The sequence below is a fragment of the Heloderma suspectum genome, chromosome 6 (genome assembly GCF_057233095.1).
Source record: "Heloderma suspectum isolate Gila_16-S chromosome 6, 16-S_ref, whole genome shotgun sequence".
NCBI lineage: Eukaryota > Metazoa > Chordata > Lepidosauria > Squamata > Helodermatidae > Heloderma > Heloderma suspectum.
This window is the reverse complement of record NC_139463.1, coordinates 73,903,784-73,919,631: the sequence shown is the minus strand read 5'-3', so window position 1 is coordinate 73,919,631 and position 15,848 is coordinate 73,903,784. Positions and strand designations below refer to the sequence as shown.

The window sequence follows — 15,848 nt, the reverse complement described above, 5'->3', positions numbered from 1 at the left end:
GCCTGCTGTAGTAGGTCCGTCCTCTCCCAAGTCTTCAGAATAGGTGTTTGGATGGGACTGAACTTGCCTGTTTCTTGTGAGCTGTGTGGAAGCATCCCACAATCGGATCCACCTCCTCTCCTTGCCTGATGAAGAGGGGCTGACTCTAGGACTCCAACCTGGTGCTGTCCAGATGGATTTCAACTCCCATCAGCCCCAGCCAGCATGGCCAATGGTCAGGGATATTGGGAGAAGTGCCACCTGGCTCAGATAAGCAGGGAGGCAGTAAAGTTCAGCTGGTGTCCCCACTGGAGTCGGGTGGACAATGTTTCAAGAATCAGGGATGTGTCCACATGGGTGGTTCCTGTTCTTTTGCTCGTCGTTTGGCCCATGGCGGTGATGAGATGTGATGCAGTGTGGATATAGATGTTGCATCAACACTATGTTTGGGAGGGGAGGGCAGTTTGAGGTGGTGTACACTGCGCCATCTGTTCGGGTTCACCATGGCTGAGGTTTGCAGACAGGGCGGGTGCCAAGGGCAAGCATGACCGGGCACTTGCTGAGGGCCCACAGCCCAGCAGGGGTCCACTGACAAGAGCCCCCTGGAGTTGCCCTTCCTCCTCTTCACCACTGGAACCTGCTTCTTCACTTGCCTCTCACCGTGGCTCAAACAACAGAGGCGGTGAGGAGGAGCAGCAGCAGATCCCACGGCCTCCTGGCTCCCTGGCAAGCGAGCAAGGGGCAGCAGTGATGAGGAGGAGGAGCAGCAGCAGCAAGAGCAGCGGGAGACAACGGTGGGGAGAAGGTGGGCTCACGGAGGGAGGGGGCCCAAGGGGGGTGCCTTGCCCAAGGGCCCTCAGCAGCCTGGAGCAGCACTGTCTGCAGTGCAGCTGCGTAAGGACCAAGCATTCAGGGAGCAGGTGTGCAGGGGTCAGGAATGGGGGCATTAAGCTGGCAGGTTTGCATGGATTAGATGGCCTGCGCAAGTGCAGCTGATCCTTCACAAATGCATCCTGCAGAGGTGCACAGGGGCAACACGTGCCGGGCGTCTCTGTTGTACAGATGCAGATCTCTCTCCAAGGAACTCTGGGCAGCCGATGTTGGGTTTACGGAGTGGCCCTTTCTATGGAATAACCTCTACCTGGGCTGCCTTATACTAAGACCATGGGTCCATCTAGTTCAGTATTGTCTATTGCAGCTGTCCCCAACTGGGCGCCTTCCAGATGTTTTGGACTACCGACCTCATCTTCCCCAGCCAGCAAGCTTTCTAGGGGTGTTGGGAGTTGTAGTCCGAAACACCTGGAGTGCGCCCTGTTGGGGAAGGCTACTCTGCTGCCTGGCAACATCTCTCCAGGGTTTCAGACACAGGGCTGACTTTCCCATCCCTACCTGGAGCTCCCAGGGATCGAACCAGGGACATTCTGCATGTAACGCATGTGTTCTACCACTGAGCTATGCTGCCTCCCCAAAGGTGGCATCCCTAATAGGGTGAAATTTAAGAACATTCTATTCAACACGCCCCATGCACGATGCTTCCTCTATTGGCAAAGTTTTCTACCCCCCCTTCCATACGCATACCCTCACTCACTCACTGTTTCTTTTCCAGTTTCAGTATATTGGTGACAGCCATTTATTTGGATTAATATTCCTCCCTAACACAGTCAGTAAATATTTGAAAACTGCCTATGTTTCTCTTCAGTAGCTTCTTTTCTCTACGGTGCATCTCTAGGGTCTTGTTAAATTAATCACAGAAGGTATTTCAAATGATGCTGACTTGACAGTGTATTACATTCTGATCCTACAGGTCTGCACCCAAGTTTTCCCCTCCATCCCTTGTAGCTTATGCTGAAAGAGAGTGGCTCGTCCCCTGGCATTCCACAAACCTGGGACCGGCCCTGGTCTTGGGGCATATGCTTTTGTGGGCTAAAGTGGCTTTCCCCAGCCTGGCATCTCCAGAGGTGCTGGACTACAACTCCCAATGCCCATTCTGTCTGGGGATGATGGGAGCTGGAGTCCAATTTATTTGTTTCATTTCTTTAAGGATGCAATCCTATCTGGATGCCCGTCAGCCTCTGAATTTGTCAGCCTCATGCAGAGCGGGAGGAGTGCGGAGGCAATTGTCTGTGCGCTTTTCCTGCTCTGCATTTTTGCCAGATGGGCATTTTTGCCCATTTAGCTAGCACTCTGCAGAGGGGGAAGGAAGGAGGCCAGGGAAGGCTAGGGACAGCTTGAATCTCCATTTCCCCAGTCCCCTTCCCGCCCACAGAACTGCCCCCTTTACATCCTCTCCAAGGTCACTTTTGTGAGCTCGGAGAGGCAGCTGGAGCTTGGACTCCTGGGTTCAAGGTCAGAGCACTGTCTCCAACCTCAGATCCAGGAATCCAAACTATCCTGTGGCCCCCAGACGCTGCCTAGGAGACATAGGATTGCTCTCTAAAAGATTTATAAGCTGCTCTTTAGGGTAAAAACTCTTCCAAGTGATGTACAACAAACTTATAACCATAACGCACAATAAAAGAATAATAAGAATCATGATATCAAAATGAACAGAGAAAACCAGATTGCACCATATACACAGCAGCCCCAGTAAAGTCCTGAGTTACAATCCAAGGTAAACAGGGAAGTCTTTAGGGCCCGCTTGAAAGCCTGTTATGATGGGGCCAGATAGACAACAGGTGGAACAGAGTTTCACAAGCAGGGACTAGAATAGCCTTCCCCAACCTGGTGCCTGCCCTCTAGTTTGGACTACAACTCCCACTATCCCCAGCCAGACCATTGGTTAAGGATGATGGGGGTTATAGTCGAGCACATCTGGAGGGGCCCAGGTTGGGGAAGGCTGACCCTGCAATGTTCTTCTCATAACATAGAAGTTGCAAGCCTGCCTCAGTTGAAAACACGTTACGAAAACTTTCTGGGGAATGCGATCAGTTAGCTGTCATTGCTTGGGCAGAGAATCAGCTTGAGGACTAGCGGCCCCCTCTTCAAGAAGAGCATAAAAATATGGAGTGACGCTAGGAGAACTTTGTATTTGCGCAATGTTTTGAAAAAATGCTACAAGAGTCAAGAATGCCACTGGAGAGTCTTTTTGCCTGGGAAACGCCACCTGTTGCACTTTGTATTATGTATTCTTTATAACCCTTTTCAATAAATCAGCTTCATTGTGTAACAATGCAGAGAACTGTGTCTGCAGTTGGCAGGAGAAATTCCCCTTCACCCAGCCATTGTTGGTAACAGTAAACTGAGAACAAAACCTGTCCTAAGATGGATGCAGCATTCTACGATCATGGGTGTCCCTCTTAAGTTTGGTCTGGTTGTTGCCCAACTCCTTTAAAAACATCGCCTTGTTTTCACACACCAAAGTTGATGATCAGGGAGAATTCCAAATATCTGGGGTTATTTGACAGGAAAATTAGGAAGAGAAGGTTTACTTGCAATGTAAGGCCATGGTAGAAGTCGCCTCATACTGAACCAGAACACTGATCCATCTAGCCCAGAACTGTCAATGCTGCTTGCATCTCTCTCAAGATCTCCAAGTGGAGGTCCTTCCTAGCTCTGCTACCCAAGCCAGATTGAATTGAACCAGTTACTTCTTTTATACAAAGCATGTGCTTGACCACTCAGTCAGGGACCCTGAAATGTATTAATTTTTTAAGGTAGCGGTGGAGGGGCTCAAGGCAGCCCAATATAAAATTTAAAATTAAACTCAAAAGAGATCTCAACTGTACTGAAAAGATACACAGGTCATGAGTATTATAGAAGATGCGCGTCCTGCAACAAAATGTTGCAGCATAGAGCACTCAGCGTCCCAGCTGGCTAGCCATGCTCTCCTCAGGGTACTCCATTCCAATCCCCCCCCTCCATTCTCTCCCACCCCCAAACAGGCACTCAGCATTCTGTGGCAACTGAACATGCTCAGTCCTCTTTGGGGTGTTTGGGCCCCCTTAATTCCCTCATCCACTAAATATTTTTGTATACATCCTGCAAACCTTGGGGTTCCCCTGAACATGCCTGTACGAGATGATATTTTTATAGCACCAACCAGGTGTTTTTTTTTAGCTGCTGTGTAAAATATGTCTAAACAACAACTGGAGCGAGGTAATGCATTTCCTGGAGCAACTATCGTAATATTTCCATTTCCAGTTTAAATTTCCTTTTTGAAACATGCTGAGAACTTCCCGCTTATTTTTTAGCGGCTTTGTTCTGTTGGCACTCAGCAGCTGACTTCGCTATTAGAAGGACTGATGGTACAAAAGCTAGATGGGTACTGCTCACGGTTCAGCCTCTCCCCTCTCAACCTCCCCCCCGCCATCTCTACAGGCATTAGGTCTCCCTCCACAGCAAAGCTCTACTCTGAAGGCACAGTAAGCAAGATGCAGTTACGTTGTTGGGTCCTAGAAAACAGGCTGTACTTCTCCCTCTTCTTTATCTTGAGCACAAAGCAGACTTCTTTTTCGCCTGACCATCGGAAGGGAGGGCAGACTCCTCCTGGACAATCTTTGCTGGGAGGGCTCTACCTCCCTCCCCTTCTAAGATCCCTGTACTCCGCTACTATGATCTCTCATCTTAGACTCCTAATACCTCTACCAGATGATATTTTTTATAGTACCGACCAGTTTTGTTTTTTTTTAAAGAACTACTGTGTAAAATATGGCTAAACAACAACTGGGGCAAAGTAATGAATTTCCTGGAGCAAGTACCGTAATATTTCCATTTCCAGTTTAAATTTCCTTTTTAAAAAAATGCACAGAGGAAAGGAACATCATATTGCTTGGCATTTCTGTAAGTTCTGAGGGACTAACCACATGGAGCTTTTATCCTGCTATTGAGGTGGCTCTGCCACAGAAGTTTGCAGGCTCTTTAGAAGATGCTGTTACCCTCCAGGGCATCTCCTGCAATTTCCCCCAGTCTATCCCATGTTTTCCCCAAACGCAAAACATGTGGTATTTTTTCCAGCCCATGGAACAGGAGCACCATGGCCTCCCCATGAAATTCTCCAATAGTGGGAGAAACTGCTCTGTCCACCTGCTGTGGGCATTTGTTTTCAGTTGCTTGGGGGCACGGTTAGGATGACGAAGGCACTGAGAATGGGAGCGGGGCGTGCAGGAGCAGATTTGATAGGTGTGAGGACAAGAATCGCCTGTTGATTGCAACTCCTGCCTCCACTCAAGTCTTGCTGAGGAAGGACTTTCCTCGATTCCCAGGTGTCCGCCATGTAAATGCTCAAGCACATTTCTCAGTTGGAGGGAGAAGAGGGTAGAATCATAGAACAGTAGGGTTGGAAGGGGCCTACAAGACCATCGAGTCCAACCCCCTGCTCAGTGCAGGAATCCAAGTCGGAGCATCCCTGACAGATGGCTGTCCAGCCTCGTCTTGAATGCCTCCAGTGTGGGAGAGCCCACCACCTCCCTAGGTCATTGGTTCCATTGTCGTATTGCTCTAACAGTCAGGAAGTTTTTCCTGATGTTCAGCTGGAATCTGAAATGCTTCCCTGCACGAAGGGAGACACATCTGATCCCCCACCCCACCAAGCTCAGAAGCAACATCCTCTGTTGATTCAGAGCACTCCATTAAGTTCAGTGGGGCGTACTCCCAAGTAAGTGTGCCGAGGGTTGAAGACTTACAGGGCAATCTTATGTCTACTCAGAGATAAGTCCCATCGAGTTCAATGGGGTTTACTCCCACCTAAGTGTGCCAAGGGCTGCAGACTTACAGCCCAATCTAACATTTTATGTCCACTCAGAAGCGAGTCAGAGGTTTCCTGGGGACTACAAGAAAACAGTACAGCAGAAGTTAAGCTACGCAAACAAGACCCCCCCCCTTTACACACATGCCGGGGAGGGAGGGAGGCATTCCCTCAGTTCAAACTATGTGTCTGCTGTGTAAAGGGGCCCTTCCTAATCCTGCAAAGAAACCGAATGCAGGAAGCTCAGGAAAGGCTGTTTTTTTTGCGGGGGTGTGTGTGTGTTGCTTAATGTAGAAACACCCTGACAGTTTCCGTTTATTCTGTCTGTTGCCTGGAGTGCAGCAACAGTTGCCTTCCTGCAGTGGCAGTTGTCGATCACCAGAGGGCGCGCCTCATCATTCCTTCCTTCTCCAACATCCTTTTTGGTTGCAACCAATGGGAGGTTCTGCTTTGATGAGACCATCCCACATGTGCGTAGCGGCTCTTTCCCTCCATCTTTCCTTCGTTGGCCCTCTCCAGCATAAGATGTCTTGTAATGGGTTGGAAAACTTCTCTCAAGAAAAGGAAGGTCTGATCAACAGGAGGTGTTTAGCTGCTGAGGCCCACAAAAAAGATACCAAAAAATCTTGCGGTCCCTCAGCAACTAACAGATTTATTATGACATAAGTCTTGATGACATAAGCCACAATAAATCTGTTGTTTTTTTTAAGATGCCACAGGAGTCTTTTATTATTTTTGCTGCAGCAGACGAACACACAGCCACCCCTCTGGAATTTGTCACAACGAGAGTCGTAGAGCAAGTAGGATATCTCGCACTGGCAGCTTGACTGTATGTGCCGCTGCCAAGAACTGGATACAAGGCTATCCCAATTTTCCTTTCATCCAGTGAGGGGCGGCTTAGTTCCATCCCTATCATATATTGTGGCAGCCATTGTTTTCTGTCCTGTGGACAGGGCTGGGCTGGCCTGAGACATTTGACTGCCTGAGATGATAAGATGGTGTCCCACCACCATTCCATGTACAGAAGATAAAACGAGATTGGCAGTTGAATTTTACTTCAACACTGGCAACGGGACAGCAGCCCCCACAGCACTGGAGGGCAAGAGGCTAGCTTGTGAAGGTGCAGGCCAGGCCACATGACTTGCACAACCCTGGCCTCCCAACGCCTCACAGCTGCGCCCACCCCCCAGCATCTGCCACCTGGGGCAGCTGCCTCACGCTGCCTAATAAAAAGGACGGCCCCGCCTGTGGAGTGCCAGGGAGCCACCTTCTCCCTTGGGTGTGAGGGAAGATGCTGCTAATGATGGGTTGGATCCAGGATCTGCCTTCCTCGGGAAGAAGGGCCCTACTCACGGAAAGTTCCTCCGAGTTTTGGGGATCCCACGTCCCCCCACACACACAATTCACACCATTCAGCAAAGTCTCCTGAATCTCTTGTAGCATTTTCAGGGGGCTGGAGGGGTGCTATGGGGAGGGGCAGGGACGCCCAATTCTGCCAGTGCAGTTGATCCAGCATAAATCTGTACCTAACCCCTTGGCTTGCAGCAGAGGTGGGGAACATGTGGCCCTCCTGATGTTGATGGACTGCAACTCCCATCATCCTTCACCACTGGCTATGCTGGCTAGGGCTGATGGGAGTTGCAGTACACCAATATCTGGTGGGCTACATGTCCCCCCCCCAGCTTACAGCAATCTCACATTTTTCAAGTTTATAATGACAGATGTGACTGGTTGGACTGGAGGAATGGCCGAGGGGGAGTCCAATGAAGTGGCCCCTTCCAAGGAGCTATTTGAAGGCCTCTCTGTCCTGAAGGGAAGGCAGAAGAGGAAATGGCCAGGCCACATACACCATCAGCTCCTGATTGGATGAGTACTTACAATGCAAGAATACGAGCATTTCTACATGAGACTTTTATTGTGCACTCGTGATTGGTCACTCACAGGCCCTTTACATGATGTCGTCAACCTCCAGGGCCCCTCCTGTCCCTTCTGACGATTATAGTGGCTTAATTCTCTATGGGGAAAATGCGATAAGGGACTTCAAAGCGCAATAACTTTTTGGTGAAATTTTAGAGTTGTGCTATATTGCAGCGCCACCTAGTGGCTGTATAATGAAACATATAGAACTTGCCCAGAAAGAAAACTAAATGGATGAAACCATGTGAACAGGAGCCGACCTTAATCCCGCAAGGAATCCAGAAGCAGAAGCCCAGGTAAGGATGTGGGATTTTAGCCTGGTGTAGAAACGCTCGACAAAAGAGGGCACCAATTTACATTACTTTTGTACATTCAAATGTATATGTATAGGGGCACATTTAGAAATAATAACTGTTATTTAAATAGAAATAAAACACACCTTACCATATTGGAGAGACTGACCAGGGGACAACTCAGTCTGCTGTCCAGGTGTTAAGTGTTGATGGGCAATTTCAAGGCCCCTCCTCTTCCTTTTTAGGGATCATTATCTTCAAACCAGAGTTGAACTGGGCTGCCCATCAAAAACAGTGCACCTTCAAATAGAGGACTGTCCTCTGCAATCTCTCCAAAGTAGAGCACTCTCTCTGTAAAGTAGGATGCCTGGCCACCCTAGCTCTTGAAGAGACCGCTAGGGGAGAGAATTCAGTTGAAACAGACCCATCCTTAAAGTCCTGCATATCCTGAAAGGAGAAAGAGCAGAAAGCTGGACCAAAAAACAGCCTGAGTGAATTGTTGGTTTTGCCTTTTTGTTTTAATACTTTAGATTATAAGGACGCCTTCAGTGCACTGGCAAAAGGGCCGAATATATATACCGTAACCAAGTGAGTGAGCTTCAGTTGTTTGCTTGGGCATCCCTACGTTACCTGCTTAGCTATTTGTAAACAGGAAGATCTTCAGACACGCTGACCTGGTTTGCATGTCACACTAACCCACCATCGGTTAATTCACGATATGTGCCGGCCACCATTTTAAATATCCAAGCCACAGCAGGTGCACAGGCTTGTTGTGTCATGTGAACCTGGCTTAAACAACCTGCACATAACCCACGGCTCCTGGGTTTGCAGGTTAATTAACCTATGATGGCTTTTCTTGACTTGCGAACAGGCCCTCTGTGAGCCTTCCATGCTCTATCCTCAGAAACTGACCACACAAATGCAAGAGTGGCACCTTAAAAACTAACAAATGTGATTATGGCATACGCTTTTGTGGGACTAGAGCCAATTTGATTAGATGTATGAAGTATGATCTATCTATCTATCATCTATACACACACACACACACACACACACACACATGTAAAGGGGGAGGGAATGTAAAGGTTGTAGTTAAATGACAATAGATTGCCCCAAGTACAGTCTGTGACAATTCAATTACAGCTTCAGTACCAATTACTGCTGCTGTGAAAGGTCATTTTGCATACATTTAAGCTCTGAATTGTCACAGACTGTACTTCTTGCATTCTGTTGCCACTAAAAAAACCACATTTTTACATCCCAGTGTTTACATTTTTCCCCTCTTTATGCCCGTGTCTACATATATGCACCTGACAACTGAGGATCACGCTCCACACATCTGATGATGTGGGCTTTTTAGTCCATAAAAGCTTAGACCATAATAAAATGGGTGAGCCTTTTAAGGTGCCCCCAGACTCTCTTGGGTTTACATGGTCAGGTTTTGGAGGACAGCACATGGAACAGTTGCAAATGGAACCCTTCATGGCACTGAAATTAGTGGAGCAAATGCTTCAAACGGAATGCTAGGTCTGAAGGGGCATTTCCTTCCTTTGGGTTGCCAACAGCAAAAGCACAGTTGAGGACCAATGAAGACCAGGCTTCTCGAGGCTGATGCCTTTCAGACATACTGGCTGAGGATTGTTCCATTCCAACACATCTGGAAGGCACCAGGTTGGGGAAGGGGTATGGGAGAACCTCTTTTAGCTCATGGGCCAGATGCCATGGCTAAGGCTGCCTTTACACTAAATAAAAACCTTCAGTCCTCCCATTGTGGAGCCTTTCTGCATTTACAGCGGGCGACCAGATGATGACCACGTGACTGCTGAGAGGGGAAGTTTTTAATTTTCAAGGTTCCAGAGATCAATGAAACAGCGCCACCTATTGGCTGTTTTAATAGCATAACAATCCGACTTAAATAGATAGTTCATTATTTTTGGATCTTTTGGGGATGGAATAACCAGGAAATACCTCTGGATGTGCCCTGGGGGTTGACGACATCATGAAAAGGACCCGCAAACTTCCGAGAGTGAGCAATCTCAATAGCAGGATAAAAACTCTGTGTGAGGAAGCCCTAAATCTCCTGCCTCTGTACGTTGATATTAAGAGCAGCTGCAGAGCTCCCAGTATTGGTGGCATGGGTATGGGTGTTTTTTTTAACCATTCCCCCTTTTTTTTGTATTGCTGATGTAACATCAACCTGACCTCCAAGATGCTATTTGCCTTGTTAGAGAAAATGTATTGGTATGAGTACATTTTCCCAGTCAGGGCAATAGTCACTTGGGAAGGGATTTACATCAGGAATATAGCACAGGGGAGAAAGCGATAAATTCACCTCTCCAGATAAAGGGTTAAAATCCAATTTCTTCCCACACCCCCAGTCCATGGCTGTTTAATTTTTTTATTTTTAAATAGACTGGAAATCTGATCACAGATCTCCAGCGACTTATCCCGATTAGCCCTGTCGATTTGAAGAGGAATGGCACGTATTCTAGATATGGTGGTGTATTTTTGCTTTGAACAAGGTGATTTTCAACTCACTTTTCCTCCTCCTTTTTTAACTTTCCTTTTCTTTTTCTATGGTGCTGTGTGCTCTAACATACATAAGCAGTGAGCATTTATGGGTTGTGTTCACGCGGTCTCCAACGTGGCGGCCACCAGGCTCCCTGCCCCTCTTGAGTTTTATTTCTTAAGATTTTTAAAATTAATTATTTTTAATTAATGGGAGGCTAGCATGCTGCAAATGAGTGTTCTGTGGCTGGCCATGCCCATCATGGTAACCATTTTTGAATGGGCAAGCCCCCCTATGACAGCCATTTGGTGGGAGTGCCCAAAATTCCAAATATGCCCACCAACCCAAAGAGGTTGGGACTCCTTTAATGTTTGTGTGTTTACTGTGTGCATGTATCATCGGGTGGCTACCAGAGAGAGGGCCTTTTCAGTGGTGGTGCCCCACAGAGGGCAACAGCTCACACAGCTCTATGTGTTCCTATCTGGTTTTAGCACTGGCAGCTCATGACAGATATGGGCAGTGTTTATTGTCTAAAAAGGCAGGCCTTGGGCCTAAATAAGAGCCCTGCTATTTGCCCTTGCTCCATTATTTGCCCATCTGGGTGACCAGCCAGATGGGCGATTAATAAATTTAATAAATAAAATAAAATTAAGTGTACAGGGAAATCGCAGCTGTTCTGTGTTGAGGGAGCAGCAATCCATACATACTCAGAGGTACTTTTGTTATATAATAATTCCTTCCTATCAGTTTCTTTCAAAAGGGAACCCCTAGGGTAGACATGTGTCCTCTTTTACAGAGGACAGTCCTCTATTTGAAGGGCTGCCAGAGGACTGTGATCTATTTCAGGGGAGGGCAGAAGGTAGATCTCCAGATGTTTGGCACTTCAACTCCCAGAATCCGCTACCAGCATGCCCAATGGTCAGGAATGTTGGGAGTTGAAGTCCAAAACATCTGGAGATCTACTTTCTGCCCCATGCTCTATTGGAAGCCATCCTCTGTTTGAAGGGCTGCCCTGTCCAAGTGCAGTTTAAAGCTAAAGAACGATAAGAACTGTTGCCCATCAAGAGTTAGCACCTGAACAGCAGGCTAAACAGGCAGGCCCCCAGGTCCCCTGCACTCTGGTGAGAGGTACTGTTTTTCTCTTTAAATTATAATAATTATTTCTGAGTTTGCATCTATATTACCATATGCCGATTTATGTAAATGGGTGTTCCCTTTCGTCCTCTGTTTTGGTGATGCATTTCCTCTGTTTTGGAAATGTACAACCGGTCACCCTAGGAGCCCCAGAGGGAATTTCACTAAATGGGTATGCTTAAAAAGGAAGAGGGGTGGAGCTAAAAGACAACCAAAGACCAACAGTACCTGTAAGAGATTCCCCCACCCCACCCCACCCCACCGTGTAACCTTCCCTGCTTCCCCCGCCCCACACTTACAGAACTACAATTTATTGCAGGATGAAACAAGCTATGGTTTTTATTCTAGTTTAAATTATGTTGACATTGGTAGTGCATGATGCAGTCCGGGATCGACTTCACCAGATGTGGGGAACCTGTGGTCCTCAAAATGTTGGTGGATACCAACATCAGCCTCAGCCAGTATGGCCAGTGGTCTGGGATGACAGGAGTTGTAGTCCAATACCATCTGGGGGCTGGGGGCAGCACACACAGGTTCCCCACTCTTGTTCTTCACAGTAGTAACCCGAGAAATCTAGAAGTTTAAAATGCAATCGTGTCTGGTTGTGTGGCTGGCTGCTGTTTAGGAGAAGAGCCCGGAGTTCATTTTCCGTAGTTTGGCAGGCAAATTATCATCTAATCTCACCCCCAAGGTGCATGGGGTTGGGGAAAACCTCTGTTGGAGTTCCAGATTGCCGGTTGAGCGAGCCAGTAACTCTGATTTGGTTTTGAAGGCCGTGGATTGACTCTTTTCGCCCCTGTCCTCTCTGCTGCAGACCGAACTGATCTGTTGGATCTTCAAGAGGTCGCCGGTGCTACATGCTTTCTCGACATTGCTGGAGCAGAGGCTGAGGACCCCTCTGTGGAGATCCCCCTTCCCGGAGCAAATTTTCTGGAGTTTGCTGGGAAGCCGGCCACTTTTCTCTTCAAAAAGATCAAGGCAGTCAAGGGAGGAGATCTTTTCCCTTCTGCTCCTGTTGCTCCCAGTCGGAGTGTTCCAAGGTGATGGGAGAGCCAGGTTCTCCTGTTCCTTCACGCTGTAAGGGGGAGTCGGAACCTCAAACGTCCCATGAAACTGAGAATAATCCACACGGAAAAAGCCATCTTCCAGCGACATCACTGGGAGGAACCGGTGGCCCCAGAGGACTTCATCTTCTGTGTAGGAGGTCCTGGCTTGGCACGTCATTCCTAAGAGAACAAATGGATGGTAGAATCAGGGCTGTGTTTGCACATTATGCTGCCAGAGGTGAATAATACTGCTTATTTCCCCTTGCTCTCTGTTTGACAGCCCCTCTCATGCAACCCACCTCAGCCTCCAAAGGGTCTTCTTGATCCCCATCTCCAAGGCTGGCTCCAGGATTTGGGGGGGTGGGGAGCTGAAGCATGGCACTCTCAGTGGGGCCCCCTAACCTGGAAGAGTTGGGACATGCAAACTGAGAATTCTCTTAATGACATCTGACCTTCTTGGATACACTGTGTGCAAAGTGGAAGTGGGAAGCATGGTTGGAGCTGGGGGCCCTCTGCTGATCTGGGTCACCCTAGCAAAGGCTCGGCCTCTCAAACCTCTGGAGTGGGCCCAGCCCATGTCTCCCTAGGTAGCAAAGCTCACACTTTCCTTTGAATCCTTGTTCCTGAATCCTTACAAGTTGCTACTGCTTACATCCACCAACCCTTCCACAATTTGTTCTCAGACCTTGCTTGCCATCTCCAATTGCTCTTGTGATCCATTGCCTAATCTAATCTAATCTAATCTAATCTAATCTAATCTAATCTTCGTTTCCTTTCCTTTCCTTTCCTTTCCTTTCCTTTCCTTTCCTTTCCTTTCCTTTCCTTTCCTTTCCTTTGAATCCTAATCCTTTCATGAATGCAGTCAGTTTAGGTATCGCAGTAGAGGTTGATGCCCATTGGGGCTGGTGGGGTGAAAGGACAGGGCAGATGATCAATATTCTACTTAGATAGCTGGGAGAGGACAGGACAAGTTCATATGTGACGCTCAGGAGTTGCACACCATGCACTGGAACAAATGTACCTGTTATGGGGAGATCTCTCTGCCACAAGCAGGTGGAAAGTAGGTGGGGGACTGCTGCCCCATTCCCCCCCCCAAATACAGCCATCTTTGTTTATATGTTTGTTTGTTTAGGGCATCAGTATCCCTCCTTGCTCTTAAAAAAATGATCAAAGCAGCTCTTTCCTGCATCTGTGCAAAGACATTACACAGATCCATGTGGTCAAACACACATTCTTCCTGTATTTTATTAGAGAAGACATCATTAAGGTGATTTTCAAGTGCCAAATGAAGCCACGCCCAGAAGAACTGGAATCTGGATATTATAATTACTACAGCAACCAATGATGCTGAGTGTCTGATGATCTGTGCTGTTAAGACAGCTTGAACTCTCGGGAAGAGGGAAGCAGATGTGCCAATGCCACTTGAATGGAACAGCCCTATTTTGAGAGATTAGCTCTGGAAATAAAAGCTATTTAAGAGTCACATACTGGAATAACTGTATTTACAGCATTAAAATAAATAACATAAATATATACACATTAGGGCTGGGGTGGCCAGAAGATACATCAGGATCTGTTGGTAGATCTCTGGAGGAGCTGCAATAGATTGTTTCCTCCAATGGAGTATATTGATGGGAGAGTCAGGGCAGGCAGAAGGAAACACTTCTTCACAAAGCGCATAGTTCCACTATGGAATCCGCTCCCACGAGGTGTAGTGGTGGCCACCAACTCGGATGGCTTTAAAGGGAGTTTAGACAAACGAATGGACGATGGGGCTCTCAACGGCTATGGATCACGATGGTTTTGTATTGCCCCCGACAAATACCAGCTGCTGGGGAGCATGAGCAAGAGGGTGCTGCAATTGCGCTCATGTCCTGCTTGTGGACTTCCCAGAGGCATCTGGTTGGCCACTGTATGAACAGAATGCTGGACTAGCTGGGGTTGTGACCCAAAACACCCTGGTTTATGCTCTTGGCACTGTCCATGGGCACAGCAGGGTGCAAAGAGATTTCTGACTCGCTTGTGATTCTCTGGACTGAAGGGGAAAACACATCCTTAGCATCATGTGCGCAATTGCCCAAAGGCCATTCCTATTAGGAAAATTAGAGTCCCATTCTAAACTTTGCCTATTCCCAAAATTAAAGTCACTAAATAAATATACATTTTGCACACAGGCAATAAAAGTCGAATTCGGCGACCTGTACAAATTATGCAAATTAAACATGTTCCAATCTCCTCTCTTATTTGGCATAACGAGTACCTTTATTTTGCATAATGTATAGTATAGCCATTTCATTTTGCATAATGTGTCCTTTTATTGTGCATCATGCATAATGTATAAAGGTGAGTGTGTGAGAGAGAGTGTGTATGTGTTTTACTATATTGCATAATTATTCTGGTTTTGCCAGTTGTGGATAAGGAGGGCAAGGAGCTATGCAGAGTAATGAAGCCCCGTCCCCAACCGCTGGAGATCATGTTCAGCCACCTCTTTGGCTTCTTAGATTCCAACAGGGAATTACCCACACACTTTCAAGTACATCATCGCCTTAAAGATGCTACCTGAGGACCCCTGCTTCATTATACTTTAAAGCAAGTTTCTGGTCCTTAATGCAGGGAGGAGGAACCGGTGGCCCTCCAAATGTTGCTGGACTCCAACTCCCATCAGCCCCAGCCAGCATGGGCAATGGTCAGGGATGATAGGCACTGTGGTCCAAAAACATCTGGAGGGTCACAGGTTCCAAACCCCTGCCTTAAGGACTAGAAACTTGCTTTAAAAATAATGAAACTGGGATTCTCAGGGAGCCAAATTCTGAGCCCCAGATTACATTCTGTGCTTCTGCAGAATTGCCACACATACAGACCCTGAGTCTGTTCTAAGTGCCACTGCAGCATAATCACAACATGCTGCCCTAAGTAAGCAGTTGCCTGAAACGGAAGCAAGCCTTGATAAGAACTATGGGGCTGGATGCTAGAAGAAGTTAGTCACTCTTTAATCCCATTGATTTTAGTGGGACTAAAGCATGACTAACCTCCTCTGTATCCATATGCTAAATTTGCACAGCTTATCCATCAGTTCTGCTTTCTGTAGAGGTAAGGCATGACCTGTTGCTCCATCTGGTGACCATCCGTCTCCAAGCAGTCTTTATTGACTTAGCTAGATTTGCTTAGGCACGTTTCATTAACCCTTTTAAACAGACCCATTCAGCTGCTGGGAGATTCTGAATGTTGCAAGATTAAACAGAGAATCCTCACAAATGGACACAGAAATGGGTGGGGAAATGTTTCCA

At 47.4% G+C, this 15,848-nt stretch overlaps 1 protein-coding gene across 1 annotated transcript in view; it reads right to left on the bottom strand.

Annotated features, from left to right (window-relative positions):
* Positions 1 to 11,830: 11,830 nt before the first annotated feature.
* Positions 11,831 to 15,848, bottom strand: part of LOC146341177 (G protein-activated inward rectifier potassium channel 1-like) — a 29,256-nt gene continuing 25,238 nt past the window's right edge. Inside the window, exon 3 of the mRNA XM_084808291.1 lies at positions 11,831 to 12,741. Coding sequence (XP_084664417.1) covers positions 12,137 to 12,741 — 605 coding nt within the window. The 3' untranslated portion in view covers positions 11,831 to 12,136. The remainder of the gene's footprint in view (positions 12,742 to 15,848) is intronic.